Genomic DNA, 21,876 nt, shown 5'->3' on the forward strand with positions numbered 1-21,876 from the left:
AGCAGTCTCTGCCTCTGAGTAGTAAATAATAGAAGCAGTAGTTCAAGTTCAAGTTCAGGTTTAATTGAATATAGCATTCTTCCAGGGCCAAGGTGCAAAACACATCACCAACAGCACACAACACGCTGCACATGGTACATATGATTACGATCTTGGAAAGAGCATACAGTCACAAAGACTCGTGTTCTAACTGATAGCAACGTCGTTCTCATGCAAACCTTTTTGTGATCATCATCTTCATTCATTCATGCTTATTGTCTGTCTCCAACTGCACCCTGGTTATGAATATTTTTGGATGATAAAGTTGTGGAGCAAATGTAACAGTGATTTAGCTTACCTTGTTATAATGCGTTTAAATATACCCTGCAGTTAATGCAAAAATCTGAAACACTGCTCTGAGGGTCCACTGGATAGAACCTGCATGAATCCCCTTGTATCTCCAATCTGTTGTCAATCGTTATTGTGTTAGGTATGTAATTATCAGTGCTTAAAGAGGTTAACCTTGAAGCAACCTTAAAGTGTTTGTTTATGGATGAAGTAATATGATAATGAATACTGTAAGTAAGGAGTGAATTAGAGTGAAACTGCAGGAAATGTGTATTCATTTCTATGGTCCCAAGTTGATTGCCTTGCATTTTGATGAAGAAGAAATCCTGATGTATCATAACGTTTATGGTAGTACAACCTGTAGATCAGAGGTTCTCAAACTTTTCTATGCTGTGGGCCAGTACCGCTAAGCATGGTGTTCAGGGTGTGAGCCCCTGCTGTAGAGGTACACAACTATAATCAACGATGCCCAGGACCACAGGGGATTCTACAGCTGCAAAGAAAGTTAAATATGTTTAGGACACAAAGGAGAATTATCTTTTAAACAAGGTCCCATGCAGGCTTTTACATCCACCTGCAATCACCCAGAGTGGGGCGCAAACCCACAATTTTTCACCCGAGCAACAATGCTACCAGGGCCAACATTAGTCTGAAATTTTTATCTCCGAATCAGTCCACACTTCTACAAGGGTTGTAAATAATAGAAGCCAACTGTAGTTTGAAAGCGATAGAGCAGCTGTCAAAGATCTTTTCAGCTGCTTCAGACACGGAACCTGTTTGGCCACTTGCCCCTACTCACCACTCCCCTCCCTCCCCTCCTATAGTCGGGGTTAAGCCTCCATGTAAGGCCTCGGCTCTGAGATTCAGGCTAAGCTAACCACATATCTACAGAAAACAAGGACGTTCCACAGAAAGCACAAGGTGTTTACTCCTAGCAACAACTTTTGTCCATTAGCTTCATTAAATCTGCTCTTTTCTGGATTGAATCTGCAAATTTTGCTCTCATCAAAAAAATTATTTATATACTGAGATGCAGGGCGCAATAGGCCCTTCCAGCCCTTTGAGCTGAACCACCCAGCAATCCTCCTAATTAATCCTAGCCTAATCACAGGACAATTTACAGTGACTGGTACAACCGGTACTTCTTTTGGATTGTGGGAGGAAACTTGAGCACCCAGAGGAAACCCACGCGGTCACGGCGAGAAAGGACAAACTCCTTAAAAGCAGCGGCGGGAGTCAAACCCGGGTCACTGGTGCTGTAAAGCGTTGTGCTGACCACTATGCTACTCCGCCACCCCCATAATCCAAAATAATTTTTGTCTGCTAATTTACTTCTACTACATCACTGTTGCACTCTGATCACTGGATCTCTCCGGCCTTTCACTCTCCTGATAATCATCTACAGTCTTAGGTTGAACATCTTTTCTTTCTGGGCAACCACCACCGAAGCAATTTTCAACCTGTAATCCAAATAGTCCATGGGATCCGTGGAAATGGCTGGTCTGGGCTGTTCAACCAGAATACAGTTTTACATACCTGTCTTAACTCCATTTCACTTCCCTGCCCCCTTCCTCTCCTCCCATCCATGGAGACATCCAGTGAGGGGCAGATCTGTGGGAGAAAATGACTTGTTAATGAGAGAGGTCAGAGGAGAATGGCCAGACTGGTTCAGGCTGACTGGAAAGTAACAGTAACTCAAATAACCATGCGTAACAACAGTAGTGCGCAGAAGAGCATCTCTGAATGCACAACATGTCAAGCCTTGAAGTGGATGGAGCTACATCAGCAGAAGACTATGAACATACATTAACACGTTCTGTGGCCATTTTATTAGATACCTCCTGTACCTAATAAAATGGCCACTGAGGGCCATTTTTACAAAAATTGTCTCTAAACATATGGAATCAGTTTACAGTAATTTAAAAACACTGACCTTGCTTTAAATATTGATTTTCTATTCAGGTTGTGGGACGTTCGTTTGAAGGGAATCAATTATTCTGTATATATTCTTGTGTTACAAAGGGACTTATAGTTTTGAGCAGGTACTGTTTTGACTTGGGTATATGTTATGATTGGAAATTCATCAAATGGTACACACACATTTAGCCAAAGTCAAAGGAAATTGATTATCAAAGTACATATGTGTCACCATCTACAATCCTGAGATTCATTTTTTTGCGGTCATACTCAATAAATCCATAATAGAATAATAATCATAATGGAATCAATGAAAGACTTCACCAACTTGGTCGTTCAACCCAGTGTGCAAAAGACAACAAACTGTGCCAGTACAAAAAGAAAGAAAAAATAATAATAATAAATAAGCAATAAACATTGAGAATATGAGATGAAGAGTCCCTGAAAATGAGTCCATATGTTGTGGGAACGTTTTAATGATGGGGCAACTGAAGTTAAGTGAAGTTATCCCTCTTGGTTCAAGAGTTTGATGGTTGAGGAGTAATAACTGTTCCTGAACCTGATGGTGTGAGTCCTCGGCTTCTTCCTGATGATGGACGCTGCTTTCCTTTGACAATGTTTCCTGTAGATGTGCTCAGTGGTGGGGAGGACTTTGCCTGTGATGGATTGGATTACGTTTTGAAGGATTTTTCATTCAAGGGCATTGGCGTTTCCACACCAGGCTGTGATGCGGCCAGTCAATATACTGTCTGCTACACATCTATAGAAGTTTGTCAGAATTTTATATATCGTGCCGAATCTTCACAAACTTCTAAGGAAATACACGTGCTGCCATGCGTTCTTTGTAATCGCACTTACATGCTGGGCTCAGGACAGATCTTCTGAAATAAAAACACTGTGGAATTTAAATTTGCTGACCCCCTCGACCTCTGATCCTCCGATGAGGACTGGCTCATGGACCTCCTGAAGCCAATAATCTGAAGTCAATGTCTTGCTGACATTGAGTAAGAGGTTGTTGTTCTGGCACCGTTCAGCCAGATTTCAATCTCACTCCCAAGTGCTGATTTGTCACCTCCTTTGATTTGGTCTATGACAGTGGTGTCGTCAGCAAACTTAAATGTGGCATTGGAGTTGTGCTTAGCCTCACAGTCATAAGTGTAAAGCGAGTAGAGCAGGGGATAAGCACACAGCCTTGTGGTGCACCTGTGCTGATGGAGGTTGTGGAGGAGTTGTTGTTGCTAATCCGAACTGACTGGAGTTTACAACTCAGGAAATCAAGGATCCAATTGCATAAGAAGGTATTGAGGACAAGGTCTTGAAACTTATTGATTCATTTTGAGGGGATGATGGTATTGAATGCTGAGCTGTAGTCAATAAAGAGCATCCTGATGAATGCACCTTTGCTGTCCAGATGTTCCAGGGTTGAGTGAAGAGCCAATGAGATAATTGTATAATTGCATTACATACATTTTTCATTATAATGGATAAACTTTAGAACAGTCAAAACAGTAAAATATGCACAAAATTTACTCTTGTGGGTTGAATGTTAGTTATTCACTTTATTGGAAATTCAAGGAATGTTTATTTAATTTACGAAGAATGGAAAACTGTGTAATTAAATAGCCATCAGTCTCTAATGGCTATCTTTGCTTATGAAGTCAGGTAGTGTGAGCAAACTTTTAGCAAAGAAATCAGGATGAGCACATTACCACATAATTTCCTGTAAGTTCACATTGAAGTCAGCTGCAAAAGGACAGTTCACATTGCTAACTTACAGAAATCTGGCCACCTTTGTCTTTTTTTTCCACATCAACGTTTTTCCAACCCCATGGTAAACTATATGGACTGTGGAAGGAAGTTCAATCTTTGGCAGCTGGTTCAATGTTAAACTAAGCATTCATGGAAATCCAAAAAATGTTGGAAGTTTCATAATGTAACGACAGCAAATGCCATTAGCTCTGGCAACAGAAAATCTGCAAAATCTATGCCAGTGTATCACCTGACTCTGTTGTTACATGCATAAATGGAAAGACTAAAATTAAAAATTAGCTTTATTTGTCACAAGTACATTGAAAAATAGTCAGGGGGAGAACATACAAACTGCTGATAGGCTGTGGTGGGATCTGAACCAGGGTCACTGGTACTGTAAAGTGTTGTGCTAACCACTACGCTATCATATCACCTCTACATTTTGGGTTGAGTGTTTACATCAGGACTGTCCTAATGCACGGTGTTGACCTGATGTTGACGTACACCTTTTGCCACCACAGATGTTGTCTAACCAACTGGGTTCTTCCAGCGTTCTGTTTTGTGTTCCAGATCCCAGCATCTGCAGCCTCTTGTCTTCTTCGTGCTTGGCATTAGAGTGGATTTTTTTGTAGGTAGACAACAAATAAATCGGCAGATGCTGGAAGCTGAAACAAAAGTAGAAGTGCTGGAAGAACTCAGCCTGTCAAGCAGCATCAGCGGAAAGAGAAACCAGCTAAAGTTTTGAGCCAAAGACCCATCATAAGAACTGAGAAAGACTTGAGAGATTAAAATACAGTACTGTGCAAAAGTCGTAGGTATATGTAAAAAAAATTCTGTAAAACAAAGTTGCTTTCAAAAATAATGAAATGAGAAGTTTCTAAATATCAATAAATTTTCTATAAAGAGCAGTAAACAGTGAAAAACTAAATCAAATCAATATTTGGTGTGACCACTCTTTGCCTTATAAAACCGGGTCAATTCCTTTAGGTACACTGGCGTGCAGTTTTATAAGAAAATCAGATAGTAGGTTGTTCCAACCATCTCAGAGAACATGCCACAGTTCTTCTGCAAACTTTGGCTGTCTCGCTTGCCTCTGTCTCTCCAGACAGCCTCAATAGTGTTGAGATTGGGGCTCTGCGGAGGCCATATTAAGAGATCTAGGGTGCCCAGGACTTTTGCACAGCATTGTATAAAGTATACGCAGGTGCGCAAACAGTGGATGGATCCAGTAGGGAATAAACAGCATTTGGGACTTCATGCTCTCCTAGTTCCCTGTCCAGCTACCTCTCTCCCTGCATCCAAAAACCTTCTCCAAACTATCAATGATTGTGAAAATCAAACTGTAAATTTAACTGCATTCATGCTTTTCTGTTTACTTCTCCATTTTCAGACTTCACCACGTTGAGGCCCTCCACTGGCCAGGGTTGACCGTGGAAGTTGCTTCCCAGCTGTCTACGTGATACACAAGCCAGGGCAGTACAATACAGAGAGCAGGCTCTTCCCCGTGCAATAAGCTCCCCCTCTCCACGCAGCTGATGAATCCAAAGAAACGGATACAGCTTGTCACCAGCGGCGTTGCAGGAGTTGACAGTCAGCATTAAACTCAACGTAGGACTGCCTCAGTGACTCCAGCTCCAGATTCTGACTCAGGGTTTACTCCCGAAGCCTTCCCCACAAGGAGGTACAGCTGACAGGCTGCGGAGGTTTGCGATCAGTTTTCCGTCTCCTAGAAGAGCTGCCAATCACGACTGACGAGCCCCATCTGCCTGAAGCGACTGGTTTTAAGGTGCCAGTAACCCCGCCTATGCCCCTTCTCATGTCAGTAGAAACAGTTCCACCAGGCTTAGTAGCTAAGCCTCACGTGAAGGCCAGGAGCTGGACTTGGTTGTCAGAGGCTATTTGAGTTGGGAGCATTTAATAAGTAGTGGGATCTTATCTCCACTACCTCCTCCCCAGGCTATGACAACCATAAGAAACCTCACCATATTAATTACCTCTTTATTTTGAGGTTCCGATAGACCTGTTTCTGCTTGTCAGGACAACATGTAAATGCGGTCTGCTGTTTGACAAGGACCCAGTTGACAGATTATTTTCCACAAACTGATATTCCACTAATGATTTTATCCAGTTTTCTCATCAGGTATCAATTCCCTTAATCTAATAATCCTGTTAGAGTAGCTTTAGATCTCACAAGTAAAAATTAATATTGGAGATAACAAATTCAAAAGTAATATCCACTTTGCAACTCATGTTTATGATGAACAGAAAGCAAATGCAATCTCTTTTAATTACTTTCTAAATTGCACTACCAAAGAAATAAACATGACCTTTATTTTAATAAGCAATTGAAATGACAAGGGTGCATTTTGATGATGGATCTAAAACAACAGAAGTGGGATTTTGGAGCTTCTGAGAAATTCCAATGCTTTGCATTCTTGCATTGTTCTCCTAATTTAGCAAGTGCACATGTCGTGGTAAAAGACAAAGAGTGAGAGAGGGCTAAGGTCAAAATCTTAAAAGTAGAATCAGTTCTGACGCATAACATTTCTTTAACCTTGAGTGCATGCAAACACACAGTCAGACTCATCATACCAGGGATCACAGTCTGAAACTAAATAGTCTCAAAAATGGTAGGGGAGGTGTTGAGAAACAGACTACTAGATAATGCCCAAAGTAGGAATACATTTATTTTTACACTTAACAAAGAGTATATATTGCGGAGAGTAGGATGTCTAGGGCATTGTGTTCCTCCTGAAAGCGACATCACACAGGCTGCAGCAATGGTAAGCATCTGTGTTAATGCCATATTGTATTACATTAGAAACATTGGGAAAGAAGAACTAAGGAGTCAAGAAAGGCAAGAGTTTTTGATGCTTCTAAAATTGCATTTCCACCTACTTGCTCACGTTCTGTAGCTTTTATTTTAATTTGGAAGCAAGATTTATTATGGCGTTAACTAATTTGTGAAATTAACTTTTTGGAACATGGCAACCTGTTCATAGTTCTATCCATTCTATCCTTTGGCCTTAACAGTCACATAGTTACTGCTGCAACGTTTCAGTGGTAAACCCGGCCAGCTTCCTCAGGCACAGGTTAGTCAAATGACGTCCATGTCTGTAAGTATGTGATTGTTAAGCCCAAAAGATAGAATGGATAGATTTAATAACTAATCACAAAGCTTCCATAGTCAGCTATACTGTTAGTTCATGGTAGGTTTCCTGAGGCAAATGATAAAACGATTCAAGTTTCCCAGTTCATCTAGAACTAAAGAAGAAAGAAATTGATATTTACAACAGGGTAAGATATAGATTTCAACCACAGTCTATACCAGTTTAATGGCTTATAGCTCAGTTAGTGCAGAACAGAGATGGCAACAGCTTGCTGAAGTCTTCAAGCAAGAAACCAGCTCTGGTTCAGTGATTTTAAAAATGCTTTGCTGGAGCAGTGAGTGGTTGGCCAAACTGCATCCAGGCTGCTGATATTCTCAGCTCAAATTCACAGGTCAAGCAGCAAAAGTCTTGATTGCTTTAGACAAATATGCTTATCCACAAGCTTCAACCCTTCCAGCAGCTGAAGAGAGAATCCTTAGGAAAGAAAAGGGTGGAAAGTGAGCAAGGTTACCTGCTGGTTTTAATAGGGGTTGGCAGCAGGATTGATAAGACTTTACAGTCAAACCCATCCCATTTTCATTTCTGACAAAGAATTTAGTAGGCTCCTATTAAATAAGTGATAAATCATGTAAGGTTGTGGAGAGTGCTATAAAATATAAAGACCTGGCTTGCAGAAGACCATAGCGGTACAGAAAGACTACCATTGCTTCTACATTCTCTGCATATACTGTACGCTCTCAGAGAGATTTCTGAGTGGTGGGTGGTTAAGGAGAAGTTATATTATGGTGTATTGAAGGGTCAATCAACACTTACCGGTATTAAGTTCAGTTCTGGTTAAGAAGGATGGGAATTGAATACATAGCCCAACACAAGGACGGCTTCTGTCAGATGGACAATGTAAGATAAGACCATAAGATCAGAATTAGGCCATTTGGCCTATTAAGTCTGCTCTGCCATTTCATCATGGCTGATCCATTTTCCCTCTCAGCTCCACTCTCCAGCCTTCTTCCTGTATCCCTTCATGCCCTGACTAATCAAGAATCTATTGACCTCTGCCTTAAATATACCCAGTGACTTGGCCTCCACGGCCACCTGCAGCAACAAATTCCACCACTCTCTGGCTAAGAAAAGAAAATGTTAAAGCAAGTTCTCACCTGACTGACTCAAGTAGACTCTATGATTCCAAAGGCACTTTTCAAAGATGTAGGCATGCCTTCCTCCAATCCAACCAACCACCATTACCACCAAACACAAACTATCTGGTTACTTTCCTTTCCTTTCTGTCAGTGGAGTACCGCAGTTTGCAAATCTGCTGCTACGGCTTCCTGCATTACTGCAGCGTCTAAAGCAATCTGGGAGATCCTGAGGATACAAAAGGCAATATATAAATGCAAGTTGTTTCTACATTAGTAACAACATACCCTATTGGAATAAACAAGCTCATTGATTTTGATTTTGTTGTAGCCAAATAAAGCTTCTGACTTCAATGAAATATACAGCAATAGAGCCATCACGTCCTGTGGGTTTTCTCCCTCAGGCCATAACAAAATAATTGCTTCATATTATTTATCTGAAGTGATCCAACAGAAGTGGAAGCACAGTTGTTGTGCAAATGAAGTCACCAGAGGGAAGTACTGTTAGCTTCGAAGCAGTTTCTTTATTCAACAAAATGAGACACAGCTGCCATCATATTAAGACCCCTTTTGAAGTAAGAGGCCTGTTTGACCTATCACTGCACGACATCTTATACGCTAAAGATTGAAGGACGATTCCATATTTACAATGCATCCACAATGCTTCCTTTGAACTACGCACCAACTTTCCACCTCCCGCTTCGCCCCCACTTCACAGACACCTGAATGTCAGCATCCTCTGGTCCTCCTACTCGTGCCTCTTAGGGACCTATTCAGAGCTGCATTTTATCTTTTAATCTACAGTCTATATTCAGATTTAGCGGTTTAGATGGTTAAGAAAAGGTTATATTACGGTGTATTGAAGGTTCAACCAACATTTTCTGCTATTAAGTTCATTTCTGATTAAGAAGGATGTGAACTGATCACATTGCCCAACACAAGGACAGCTTCTGTCAGATGGACAATAAAAGGTAAGACTATAGGACCATAAGATATAGGAGCAGAATTTAGTTGCTGAAGTTATTTGCTATATGTGCTAACCCTAAAAATGCCTTAACAAGCACTAACCCCCTTCCTGAAGAGTGGGATATTTCTGTTACACCACTTTAAGATGAATGCCCTGTGGAAAGGATTCATTGTGATAAAGATTTATACCCATCTACTCCGGAAGCAAGGTGCATTCCTAGACACTCAGTAACTCTCTGCTCTCTTATTCATTATCAAGGAGTAAATGGCAATATTATTGATTATCGACTTGGTAATGAACACCGGCGGAGGAAAAGAGAACCAAGAATAACTCGCACACATTTCATAAACTGGATATAAGACTTCATAATCTGAGATGAGGTAACAAACTGGGACTCAGGCTCAGATTGGAACCACCCAGGGAATCAGGGCTGCTGTGTAACTCTAGGAATGATTTTCACATTATATCCATTCCCTTGGAAGTTTTATAGAATATTTATATCAGTTATTGAAATAAGCCTTTGTGACAGATGTCGGAGAGAGTTTTCAATGGAAGTGGCTCCACTGTGATGAGGTTTAAACCCACAATGAAGATGTCTTTTAGACCCCAATTGAATTCATGACCATAAATTATATCTCTTTTGGCTTATAATGCTCATAGTGCAGGGGACTGGATCACTGTTGGTTTAGGGTCAAGCCGCGCCTTGCCTTGCTTACTTTTAGTGTCCTTGGTTCTTGTTCAATATCTGGTGTATCGTCCTAAAGCAGATCCTAGCGTTCTTGACATAAGTCATACCTAAAACAGTGGTTGGATTTGCTCAGCCAATGGTAAGGTCAAGTTTTGAATGACCTTTCTGTATCTGACTGATGCACGATATTCTAAGAATGCTTCTATGTGGTCTTCAAGCACAGGGATCCTATCATTCCTGCTAACCCAAGTTTGGACATGCTGCGCCTCCTTTTAAGAAAGTGTTTAGAGGTGGGAGAGGACAGAGCGGGTCACACCTGTGATGAGTTTCAGGGGAAAAAATAAACAAAGCAGAAATTCCAGATGTTCAATCTTCTTATCAGAATTTCTTCTGATTTTGGGTCCTCTGGTTAGGTTCGGCCTCCAAGAGGACCACAACCTTGTCACTGGGTTTGGAGGCTTGAGTGCCTCAATGACCCGGAGAACTATGTTGCCCAAAGTCTGGTCCTTGTGCTTTGGCTCCTGGTAGGGTCACCTTTGCCAGACAGGTCAAAGGGTAGAGGCCAAACTAACAGAGTTTCAGGGGTTCAGCCCAGGGTTAACATCCCTGACAGGTCAAAAAAAAAGTTGTTACAGAAATAGCAATGAAGAATCCTTCTTTATTTGTGTGTGACTGTACAGTCAGACAGAGAAGGGCAGGCCTTCATTGCTGCCCCAAACACCAGTGGTGTAACAAGTGGTCAGTAAGTTAGGTTTGAAGATTTCTGTAGACGAGACAGTGAAATGGAATGTACAAGATATATGAGAGTAATGCACGTTCCTGGATTTAGAAGCAATGAAGATAGATCAAATAATAGAACTGAAGTCACCATTTCAATCCATTTCTGTCCAACAGGATAATAAGGATTTACCTTTGACTGGGGCCTCAATGAAATTTGAGAAGTTGAGCATCAAGCCCACAGCACTCAGTGCCTAGTGAGTGGCAACCACATAAAGTCCATTCACATCAGCAACACACGCAGAATGCTAAAGGAACTCAGCGGGTCAGGACTCTCCTGGTGAAGGTCCTCGGCCTGGAACGTTGACTGTCTACTTCCCTCCAGAGAGGCTGCCTGACCTGTTGAGCCCCTCCAGCACTTTATGTGTGTTTACTGAAGGCGTCCAGCGTCTGCAGAACCTCAGGTGTCTCTGCTGTTGCATGTCCGAGCATGTTCTCCGCTGACTGGGGTGCCGTTTTGTTTCTCAGCCACCCAAGAAGGCAAAGAAGAAGATTGAGGGAGCCAACTCCAATGTGTTTTCAATGTTTGATCAGTCACAGATTCAGGAATTCAAGGAGGTAGGCTTGCCAAGTTTATATTCAGACAAACATGCTCTCAAAGAGGATCAGCTGTCTTCAGAGAATTTAATGTCAATTGACAATGCTTAAAGGAAAGAGGGAATGAAAGGTCATTGACCTGAAATATTAATCTTTCAAAATACTGTCTGATCTGGGTGCTCCACCCTTCTCATTGCTTATTACAGATTCCTTCTCTCCTTAATATTTTGCTTCTTGTTCTACAACAGATTTAACATTTCACTCCCCCTCCCCACCCCCAAAAAACTAGTCAAAATGTCCATCAAATCTAAACTGGTAGTTATGAGACACTGCAGAAGTCTCAAGTTGATCCCTAGTCTGTAAAGAGGTGACAGATGTTATCTGGGGAGCAATAAAAGTGCTAAAATTAGCCTCTACTAGTCACTATTGAGAGGAGCACTTGCTGTGAGCAGTACTTAATAATATGACTGAAGAGCACAAGTGTGAATGATACCATCACGGTGTGGGAACACCAATGCCCTTGTACGGAAGATCCTACAAAAAGTCACAGGTAAATCCCTCCCCATCATTGAGCATATCTACATGGAGCATTGTCCCGGGAAAGCAGTATCCATCATCAGGGACCCCCCCCCCCACCACCAAGATCATGCTCCCTACTTGCTCTTACCATCAAGTAGAAGGTACAGGAGCCTCAGGATCTGCATCAGTTGCTACCTCCTAACCACCAGGCTCTTGAACCAGAGAGGATAACTTCACACAACTTCACTTGCCCCATTACTAAGCTGTTTCCACAACCTATGGACTCACTTTTACAGACTCATTGTCTCATGTTCTCAATACTTATTATTATTATTATTATTATTATTGTTATTTCTCTTTCTTTTTGTCTTTTGTACACTCTTTGTCCACCCTGTTGGTGCAATGTTTCATTGATTCTATTATGGATATTAGATTTACGGAGTATGCCCACAAAAAAATGAATCTCAGGGTTGTATATGGAGTCGGGTTGGAGGAGATCACAGAAGTAGGAGGGATCAGCTATCACGAGCCAGCAAACAGATGTATAAATTCAAAGCATTGCTTCACCAATGGAAATAAGCAGGTAGAAAGGTGATGGACGAGGAGGAGGAGGAGTTGGTACAGGTTATACAACAGCAGTGAAGATTCTGAGGACCTTTCGAGTTTATGTAGGGTAGATTGAGGGAAGTTAACAAGGATTCTATTCAATAATTGAGACTGCAGATAAATTACCCGTTTCCTCCAGCACTTGCACGCTCAGCATTATCCCCATTCTTTGTTTCCCTGACAAAACAGGAGAGAGTTACTGACAAACCGGGGGAGAGTTACACTTGTAGACTCAATTGCCATCGCGCTGCGGTGCAGGGGGCTATAGTACTGCTGAGCAGACCTTAAATTAGACACCGCTATGGGACTGTGGTCTTCAATTAAATGCTAATGATTAACACTGGCAAAGAAAACAAGGAGACTGTTGTCTCCTGCTCAGTTAGACAAGGAATGATGAATGGCATGGGGCACTGATGCACTATATTAAATGTATCGCTGCTGAACCTGAACCATAAGGTATAATCAAAGATACCAGTTTTTAATACTGTATTGATTTTGCCTTGATACCAGGCTTTCACAATAATGGATCAAAACAGGGATGGATTCATTGATAAGGAGGACCTTAGGGACACATTCGCCGCTCTGGGTTAGTTTTACGATTACAAATGGATTTCTACTGCTGAGGTGAAAAAAAAATGTTATTAATGATTTGTAATCTATTCTACAGGCCGGCTAAATGTAAAAAACGAAGAGCTGGAAGAAATGATTAAAGAGTCTTCTGGGCCGATTAACTTCACAGTTTTTCTTACCATGTTTGGTGAGAAGCTTAAAGGTGAGTGAAATAAAGTGATATTAATGAACTATTCGTCAAAGCAAGTTACAGATTATTGGAAACATTTTAACTAACAATGGGAAATAAACAGTTACAAGTCAACATTGGTGTTGATTTGTGCAATTAGTTTGTGGCATGGATAGATTTAGAGAATTTGAACAATTATGAGAAAATTGTAGACAGGGATTCAGATATTGATAGGTTCCTTCAAAGCAAAGGTGCTTCCTCTTTCCCCTTATTGTTGGTTTTAAATTGGATCATATGATATGTAATAAGAATTCTATCTTACGGGAAATAAGGGAGCACGATATGTGATTATTTCATTGACTGAATAATTAAAATAAATGTAGAACATTTACACAACAAGGGGATGGTGAAATAGATGCTATTAATGATACCAGCAGCTTGGTTCGAAACCTCTGAATCCATGGTTTCACGTTTGCTGCCCATCTCCCCTCATGACGTTTCCGAGGCCGCCCTGTCGCTTTCTGCAAGGAGGAGCTTCGGCCATTTGCTTGCGCCTACACCGCTGTCTGTAAGAGGTGAATGTCCCTCTCACTCTGAAGTTACCCCTCCTAACTAGTCCAAGAGGTTGGAGTAACTGATTGACACCACATTTTCCGTTCCATGGTGCACTGCTGTGTTGTCGCCAATGCTCTTCGCCCAAGGAGAAGTCGGTTATCATCTCCTTCGGTACAGAACAGCTCCAACCTCCACTCAGACTCCTGGGAAAAGCTGGGGCGGGGTTCACCAATGTTCTCGACATCCCCCACGGAGTGGACACGAAAGCCAGCAGAGACAGAGAGTGAAGGGATTAGAAAGACCGTGGGGGAAGATCAGGAGAGTGGCGCTCAGGCCAACTTTGGATCAGCCAAGGTCTTAAGGGGTGGTAGGATGGAGATGCATCTCTACCAAAGGAGGTGTAAGGTGCTCCTTCCCTCCACTAGCCTGCAGGTCACCCCGGACAAGATGTAGCACCTGCTTAGCACCCCCCCCCCACCCCAAATCAGGATTATGTGAAGCCAGGGGAGCAGGTGGTGGATGGTCATATGAGCAGCCGGTGCACATCACAAGTCCTGGTTATGAGACCACTGACACCAGGATGACAGTCTCTGAAGAGCATTGATATTGGCTGGGGTCACCAGTCTCGCAAAGACACTGCCCAGAAGGCAAAGGCAAACCACTCCTGCAGAAATATTTGCCAAGAACAATCATGGTCAAGGAGATCATGATTGGCTACGTCATGAAACACAGCACATAATGATGATGTCATACGACATGGCACATAATGATGATGATGATCTTAACAAAAAGTGGAACAGGTTTAAAAGAATCCTGCTTCCTACATACTTTTGTTCCTATAAATTGTTCAGATTTACCAGATTAAGACACAGCATAAGAAAGAATGAAACCAGGCAAACCATTTGGCACTGATGTGCAGAATGGAAGGTGAATTACCCAGTATGTGGGTGGCAGGAGAACCAGGGAAGAGTTGATGGTGTGTGAGAGGCAAGTAAGTGGGCAGGAAGAACAGGACTGATAGGGTTACTCCAAGAGCTCGTCTCGGTCTGGAGCTGTCTGGACAGCTCAAGGATGTCAGCTCTGACTGGTGAAACAAAACTGTTACAGAAACAGCAATGAAGAATCCTTCCTCATCTGAGTGTGACGGTATTCGAGTCTCCACCCAGGACTTGCGTAGCTGACAGTAGTGAAAACTGAGAGGAAGCTACTGACGTGATGAAGGAAGACCTGAACACAGCCGGAGACAGAAGACCTTCATCACTGCCCTAAACGCCAGTGGTGTAACGGCGTTACACCTCTGTCTGTCATGATAAACATGGAACCACAGTTTGCTGGCAACAACTGAACCCAGGAACGGAGGAACGACAGAATCCCATGTAGAGGCAGAAACAAGAGTTTATATTTAGACATTCCGACGGAACGTCGACTGAGTGACACCGCGAGATGACTCATTCTCAAAACAAGGACCCCGTGATAAGCGCTAATAAGGCATCCACTTTACGTAATCATGGAACACAGAAAACCTGTGCTAGTCAAAATAAGCTTGACAAGGCTAAACAGAGATCACAAGGGCTAAATGAGTCTAGTTCAGACAATAATTAACAAATACAGGTGTTCTAGATACCTCGGAGCCCAACGCTCTACAGTTTGCCCCACAGGCCCAGAGGGCTTGTGACACAGGGATTATACTCCAGATTACTTGTCCTGCTGTCACGCTGATTCTGTAGTGGACAGTGAGAAAGCTAAAATGAATGAAAACCCCATTTGATCTTTTCCTTGCCAATCTATCTGTCCCAGATGCAGCTGCAACCACCACAGAGTCCTCGTGGATCCACCTTCATACTCGAATATTCTCATATGACTCCCAGCAAGTGGGACATATTCAGAGCAGAACTAAACTAGGTAGCAGAACCCAGTATTCCCTTGGTCCAAGATATCCCTCAATTTATCATTGCCATCAAATGAAGACAATGTTCCAGGTTCATTAGGGAGTACAAGCAGGTGAGACAGACATAAATGGCTGAAATGTTTCAAACCAAAACACCAACAATTTCTTTCCCCTCACAACTACTGCTCAACATGTTGAGTTTCTCCACCAGATAGCTTGTCTTCTTTTTGTTTACGGCCCGTTACACCACTGGCGTTTAGGGCAGTGATGAAGGTCCTCTGTCTCCGGCTGTGTTCAGGGCTTCGTCACGTCAGTAGCTTCCTCTCAGTTTTCACTACTGTCAGCTACGCAAGTCCTGGGTGGAGACTCGAATACCGTCACACTCAGATGAGGAAGGATTCTTCATTGCTGTTTCTGTAACAGTTTTGTTTCACCAGTCAGAGCTGACAGCCTTGAGCTGAAACCTCAAACACTCTTAGTCTGGCCTCTACCCTTTGACCTCTTTGGCATGGGTGACCCTACCAGGAGCCAAAACATAAAGCCCTGACTATGGCCAACATAGCTCTCCAGGTCTTTAAGGTACAAAAGCCTCCAAACCCAGCGACAAGGTTGTGGTCCTCTTGGAGTAGGTTGTTTGTTACATTAAACAGTTGAAGCTGGTGTGGCATTTGAAAGGCATAAAAATGAGCTTTCAGTCTTGGGGTCTTGATACATGGTGGGTCAGCACCACAGTCAAAATTAAAACATGGCAGTGTCCCTACTTCCTTATGAGTCTATGGAGGTTTGAAATGACACCTGAAACTTTGACAAACTTCTATAGGTGTGTGGTGGAGAGTATATTGAGTGGCTGTATCATGGCCTGGTATGGAAAACACCAATGCCTTTGAACAGAAAATCTTACAGAAGGTAGTGGATTCGGCCCAGTACATCATGGGTAAAGCCCTTCCAACCACTGAGCCCATCTACATGAAACGCTGTCACAGGAAAGCAGCACCCATCATCAGGGATCTCCACCACCCAGGCCATGCTCTCTTCTCATTACTGCCATCAGGTAGAAGGTAAAAGAACATCAGCACTCACACCACCAGGTTCAAGAGCAGTTACTACACCACAACCATTGGGCTCTTGAATAAAAGGGGGTAACTACACTCACTTGCTCCATTATTGAAATGTTCCCACAACCAATGATCTCACTTTAAGGACTTTTTACCTCATTATCTCAAGTTCTCGTTATTTATCGCTATTTATTTATATTTGCATTTGCACAGTTTGTTGTCTTCTGCGCTCTGGTTGATCTTTCATTGATCCTGTTATAGTTACCATTCCATAGATTTGTTGGGTATGCCCATAGGATAATGAATCTCAGGGTCGTATATGGTGACATATATGTACTTCGATAATAAAACTTACTTTGAACTTTTGAACTTCGAACCTACTGACCAGATCACAGCTCTGCAGTTTAACCAGAGCTGGTCAGGAATAATAGTGAACTATGAGACAAGTGACTGGTTGAGTAGATTCCATGAATTATTAGAGAAGTTCATCTTTGGCAAATATTTGGAAAATGGTCTGACTGTGTCCTATCCATAAAAGGAAAAACTGATCTAATTTTGTAAATTGCATCCTTCCAAGTCAATTGGGAATTATGGGTGACGAGGCTCTCCATTGATACTCATCTCATGGAGGCAAAGTGGCTGAGCTTTGCAAATCAATAATCTAAATCTCAGGAGACTGCCACAGAAGTCCTTTGAGGCAGCAGCCTAGGCCCAATCACTTTCAGGTCTTTTATCAGTGATGTTCTCTTCATCAGAATGTGAGAAGTGGGGAGCTTCACAGATGATTGTACGTATACAGTTCCACTTGAAGCTCCCAATATTGTGAAGCCTTGTAAAGCATCTAAGGGTGACCAGCAGCTCGAAATGATGCACCAGACTTGATTTGGAAACATCCTGCCCATCACCTTTTGGTCAAAATCCTGGAACTCCCAAACCAACTACAAACACTGTTCAGGAGTTTTATTAACCACATCAGCTTCTTTGAGACATTTCAAGAGGGGCAGTAAATTCTGACCTTTCCAGCAACGCCCATATCCCCTGAACAAACGATTTAAGAAAAGGAAGTTAAGGAATAATTTGACTCATCTGCTTCCTGAATGGAAGACAACCTGGTCAGTACTGGTCAACTCCTCTAGACTGAGAATCTTCACTGTGATTGACTCAACCCAAAATAAAGAAGCAAAAGCCACGATGGAATGGCAGAGCAAACTCGATGGGCTGAATGGCCTGTCTGTTACTATGTCTTATGGTCTTAAAATAGTGGGAACAATGACCAAGCATTTGCTAGTGAATCATCAACACGGGGAAGCCCGTGTGTGCTGCATTTTAAACCCAATCTCCAATCCATATTCAGATCTGAAGAAATATAGCTGCTGGTGACTATGAGACTATCCTGAGTTGTCATCGCAAGTCATAATAGACAATAGACAATAAGTGCAGCAGTAGACCATTCGGCCCTTCAAGCCTGCACCGCCATTCTGAGATCATGGCTGATCAACCACTATCAATACCCGGTTCCTGCCTTGTCCCCATATCCCTTGATTCCCCTATCCATAAGATACCTATCTAGCTCCTTCTTGAAAGCATCTAGAGAATTGGTCTCCACTGCCTTCTGAGGCAGCGCATTCCAGACCCCCACAACTCTCTGGGAGAAGAAGTTTTTCCTTAACTCTGTCCTAAATGACCTACCCCTTATTCTCAAACCATGCCCTCTGGTACTGGACTCTCCCAGCATCTGGAACATATTTCCTGCCTCTATCTTGTTCAATCCCTTAATAATCTTATAGTTATATCTTATAATAATCTTATAATCATCATAAGCACTGAAATTCTGCAGATGATGAAAATCCAAAGCACCACACTCAAAATGATGTAGGAACTCAGCTTCTACGGAAATGAATGAACAGTCAATGCTTCAGGCCGGGACCCTTCTTCACGACTGACAAGGAAAGGGGAAGAGCAAATATTTTGCGAGAGTTTGAGTGCAGCTTTCTGATCTTTCCAGTGAAAGAGAGCAAATTAAATCAAATCGAATACTAATATTCTTCACCACAACACAATTATGTTGTAAACTGTCTGCAGTTCTGTAAACCTACGTTGTCAAACCAGAGTAAGAAAATGTTTGTTTGCATAATTACAGGTACAGATCCAGAGGAGTCAATCTTAAATGCATTCAAAATATTTGATCCTGAAGGCAAAGGTCTTTTAAGGAAAGATTAGTAAGTGCATATTTGTCAACTTAAGGCCCTATTGTTTGAGTCTGACATCTAAACATTTTTTAAAAGACCTTAAAGTATTTTGCTTTCATTTAAACATTTTTACCCATTTTTACAGCATTGAGGAAATGTTGATGACTCAGGCAGAACGATTCTCCAAGGAAGAGGTACGTCCTTGCAACCACTGAATTAACCTGGGAGAAAAATTGCCGGTCCTTACTCAAGTTATAGTATTGACTTTTCCTTAGCATATAAGTAAATAAATGCTTCGGCAGAAATTGGCCATTTTCAGATCATGCTTCTTCATTAAATTTCATTCTGTTCTCCCCACAATCGACTTTCATTACTCATGTGAAAGGAGCAGTTCTGTAGGTCCCTGCAATATCCCAAGTGACGCTACTACATTGCACTCAGTCCAAGCACTAGAGATCTAAAATAACCATTAGAAGTCCAGCCTTTTTAGTTCTGCCCTCTCACAGAAGTTAACATTTTGATTTTCTAACTCGGAGGTGATTTCTCTAGGGATGAGCGAGTTACTAACGTACATACATACTAGTTACGTACATACTTCCTCAATACATCTTGTGATTTCAGTTGGACGGGGAACACACTTTGGCTGATACCTCTTCCACGGTCACTGAAATATAAAGCGCATTAATTAGGTCCTAAGTACCCGCTTCTCCCAATTAATCCATTTTCTCAAAATTCTGGCTTGAAGAAATTTCCTTGAAGAATTTTCTCCCCTTCAAGTAAAGAGACGTCTGAGTGAGGTACTTAAGCAGTTATGCATCTGAAGTAACGAGTGTCAAATAAGCTTTGAGATGTTTTGCTAATATGATCTTTATGTTTCAATAAACGTGATGTCCTTTTTCAGATTGATCAGATGTTTGCAGCTTTCCCACCTGATGCATCTGGTAACCTGGACTACAAGAATCTGGTACATATCATTACCCATGGAGAAGAGAAAGACCAGGAATAAAGAAACTTTCTTTGTCTTTGTCATGCTCTTCTACACATTTCTTGTTTTCTTTCCTCTTTGAATAAACAGCCTCTTTGTTATACTCCATGCCTTCTGATGTCTTTTAAAACCACAAGTAGAAAACATAGAAAATCCAAGATACAGAAATTGGAAGAACTGAGATTACCTTCAAATTTGGTTAAAAAGTAAGATGATTGAAAAAGAAGCCCGTTCCTCCACCAGGGAATTTAAGTAAAATCATACTTAACCATTCACTTTATAAGCACACAAAAAAAAATCCTATTGTCATCATTACTTGAAATGCAGTATGTCCTCCTTCATATTTGTTCAAGTTTGAGAGGAATTTTGTGACAAAACATTGTAATTTGTGCAGTTAGAGACAGGAATAAAATTTCACTGGAAAACTATATGAACTTCTAAAATGGCAAGAGAAAATAAAGTCATATTTGTAAAGCATTTTTGAATACTTCTTATGAGCAAGTCAGAAATAAATGTAGGCTTTGAAGTTCTACGGTTTATGGCCACAATTTTATTGGCTATTCAATTAGTCCCCACATGCAGCTGTGAGCTAAAGGCACTGTGAGTACCTGAATGCTGGGCGCTTCCAGAGTGTGTTCTTGATCTCCATTTGCATCATGTACACATGTGCAGTCTTCTTGGAAGACAAGGCTCCCTGATCCAATATTACACAACATTTTTATATGCTAAAGATCAAAGGCAATGGCAGGACAATTCTATAGTTACAATGTATCTACAATGCTTCCTTCAAATTTCATATAGTTTTCAAACACCTACATCTTCACATCAATGTTCTAAAATGAAGGCTAATCGCCATTGTCTCTGAGCTGCATTCACGCATATGCAGACAATTCAGGTCAATGAGTGTTTCTTGGTTTGCAATCGATCCCAGCCTGCAGCTCCAAGAACACCATTGATCTGAGCTGCACTTTAAATCCATATTCAGATCTGAAGACTGGTTGCTGTTGAAATTAGTACTTGTTTTCTACCATAACTCCAGAATATCCCCGACACATGCAACGTCCAAATCCAAAGGGTGCAAGGCACAACAACCAGGCATGATCACTGGGCTCTATGCACAATAGAATTTTGCCATTGCAGCCCACCCAGCACCATTGCTTTAACATATCTGATCTGTTGTCGGGCAAATCCTACTCTGTGATGGCCGGGCTAGTTAATTTAGCTTTATACTTTGATAGTGCCAGCTGGGGATCAGTAGGGTACACTCCCACCTCTGTGCATCCTCCGATAACAATGATTGCACTTCATTGACTCTACAAGTTGCTCTGCAATGTCATAGATGTTGTTGTGTAAATACAACTTCTTTCTCTTGTCAACACCTTCAACATTTCAAAGATCACAGAGCCAAAATAGTGATTTCAATAATCACTTAAGGAAACTTCCAAAAAACAATTCAAAGTTTCAAAGGTTAGTTTCATTGTCAAAGTATGCACATACAACTCTTGATATTTGTCTTCTCCAGACAGCCAAGATTACATTTTGAATATTTAAATTACATTTTAAATAACACATTATGTTTTAAATATTTACGTACTTAAAATGAAATCCAGTGCAAATTTAGCTACTGAGTCTCCTCTTTTGGAGAGAAGAGTACCTTGCTTTACCAATATATCGAGAAATCAATATATTTACAGAATGCCAATCTTTCTTTCAAAGTCATGAAGAGAGATTTTGTGGGTAGGTTAGTTGTTTAATTCCTAATTCAGTAATAAAATGTGAGTCCAAGTATTAATATGCAAAGGATAAGATAATGGCATGTCACCAAAAACTTTGACAAACTTCTATAGTGGCACAGTGGGGTGCATCGAATCCTGTTATGGAAACATCAGTGCCCAGGAACAGAAAAGTCTATAGGAAGTGGTGGACACAGGCAAAGACATCCTCACCATTGAGTGCAAGCGAGCAGCATCCATCATCACAGACCCCCACCATCCAGGCTGTGCCCTCTTCTCACTACTACCATTGGGTGGAAGGTAGGACACACACCACCAGATTCAGGAACAGTTATTACCCTACAACCAGCAAACTTCTGACCTGGTGTAGATAACTTCATTAGTCTGAACCAATTCTGCTAC

General features: G+C 41.6%; 1 protein-coding gene across 1 annotated transcript in view; it reads left to right on the forward strand.

Annotated features, from left to right (window-relative positions):
• The window catches only part of LOC132403533 (myosin regulatory light chain 2, ventricular/cardiac muscle isoform), a 36,118-nt gene extending 16,344 nt beyond the window's left edge, over positions 1–19,774 (forward strand). Inside the window, exons 2-7 of the mRNA XM_059986928.1 lie at positions 11,137–11,226; positions 12,841–12,916; positions 12,998–13,102; positions 18,708–18,786; positions 18,902–18,950; positions 19,658–19,774. Of these exons, the coding sequence (XP_059842911.1) occupies positions 11,191–11,226; positions 12,841–12,916; positions 12,998–13,102; positions 18,708–18,786; positions 18,902–18,950; positions 19,658–19,762 (450 nt within the window). The 5' untranslated portion in view covers positions 11,137–11,190 and the 3' untranslated portion in view covers positions 19,763–19,774. The remainder of the gene's footprint in view (positions 1–11,136; positions 11,227–12,840; positions 12,917–12,997; positions 13,103–18,707; positions 18,787–18,901; positions 18,951–19,657) is intronic.
• Positions 19,775–21,876: the final 2,102 nt, after the last annotated feature.

The sequence above is a fragment of the Hypanus sabinus genome, chromosome 13 (genome assembly GCF_030144855.1).
Source record: "Hypanus sabinus isolate sHypSab1 chromosome 13, sHypSab1.hap1, whole genome shotgun sequence".
NCBI classification, from domain to species: domain Eukaryota; kingdom Metazoa; phylum Chordata; class Chondrichthyes; order Myliobatiformes; family Dasyatidae; genus Hypanus; species Hypanus sabinus.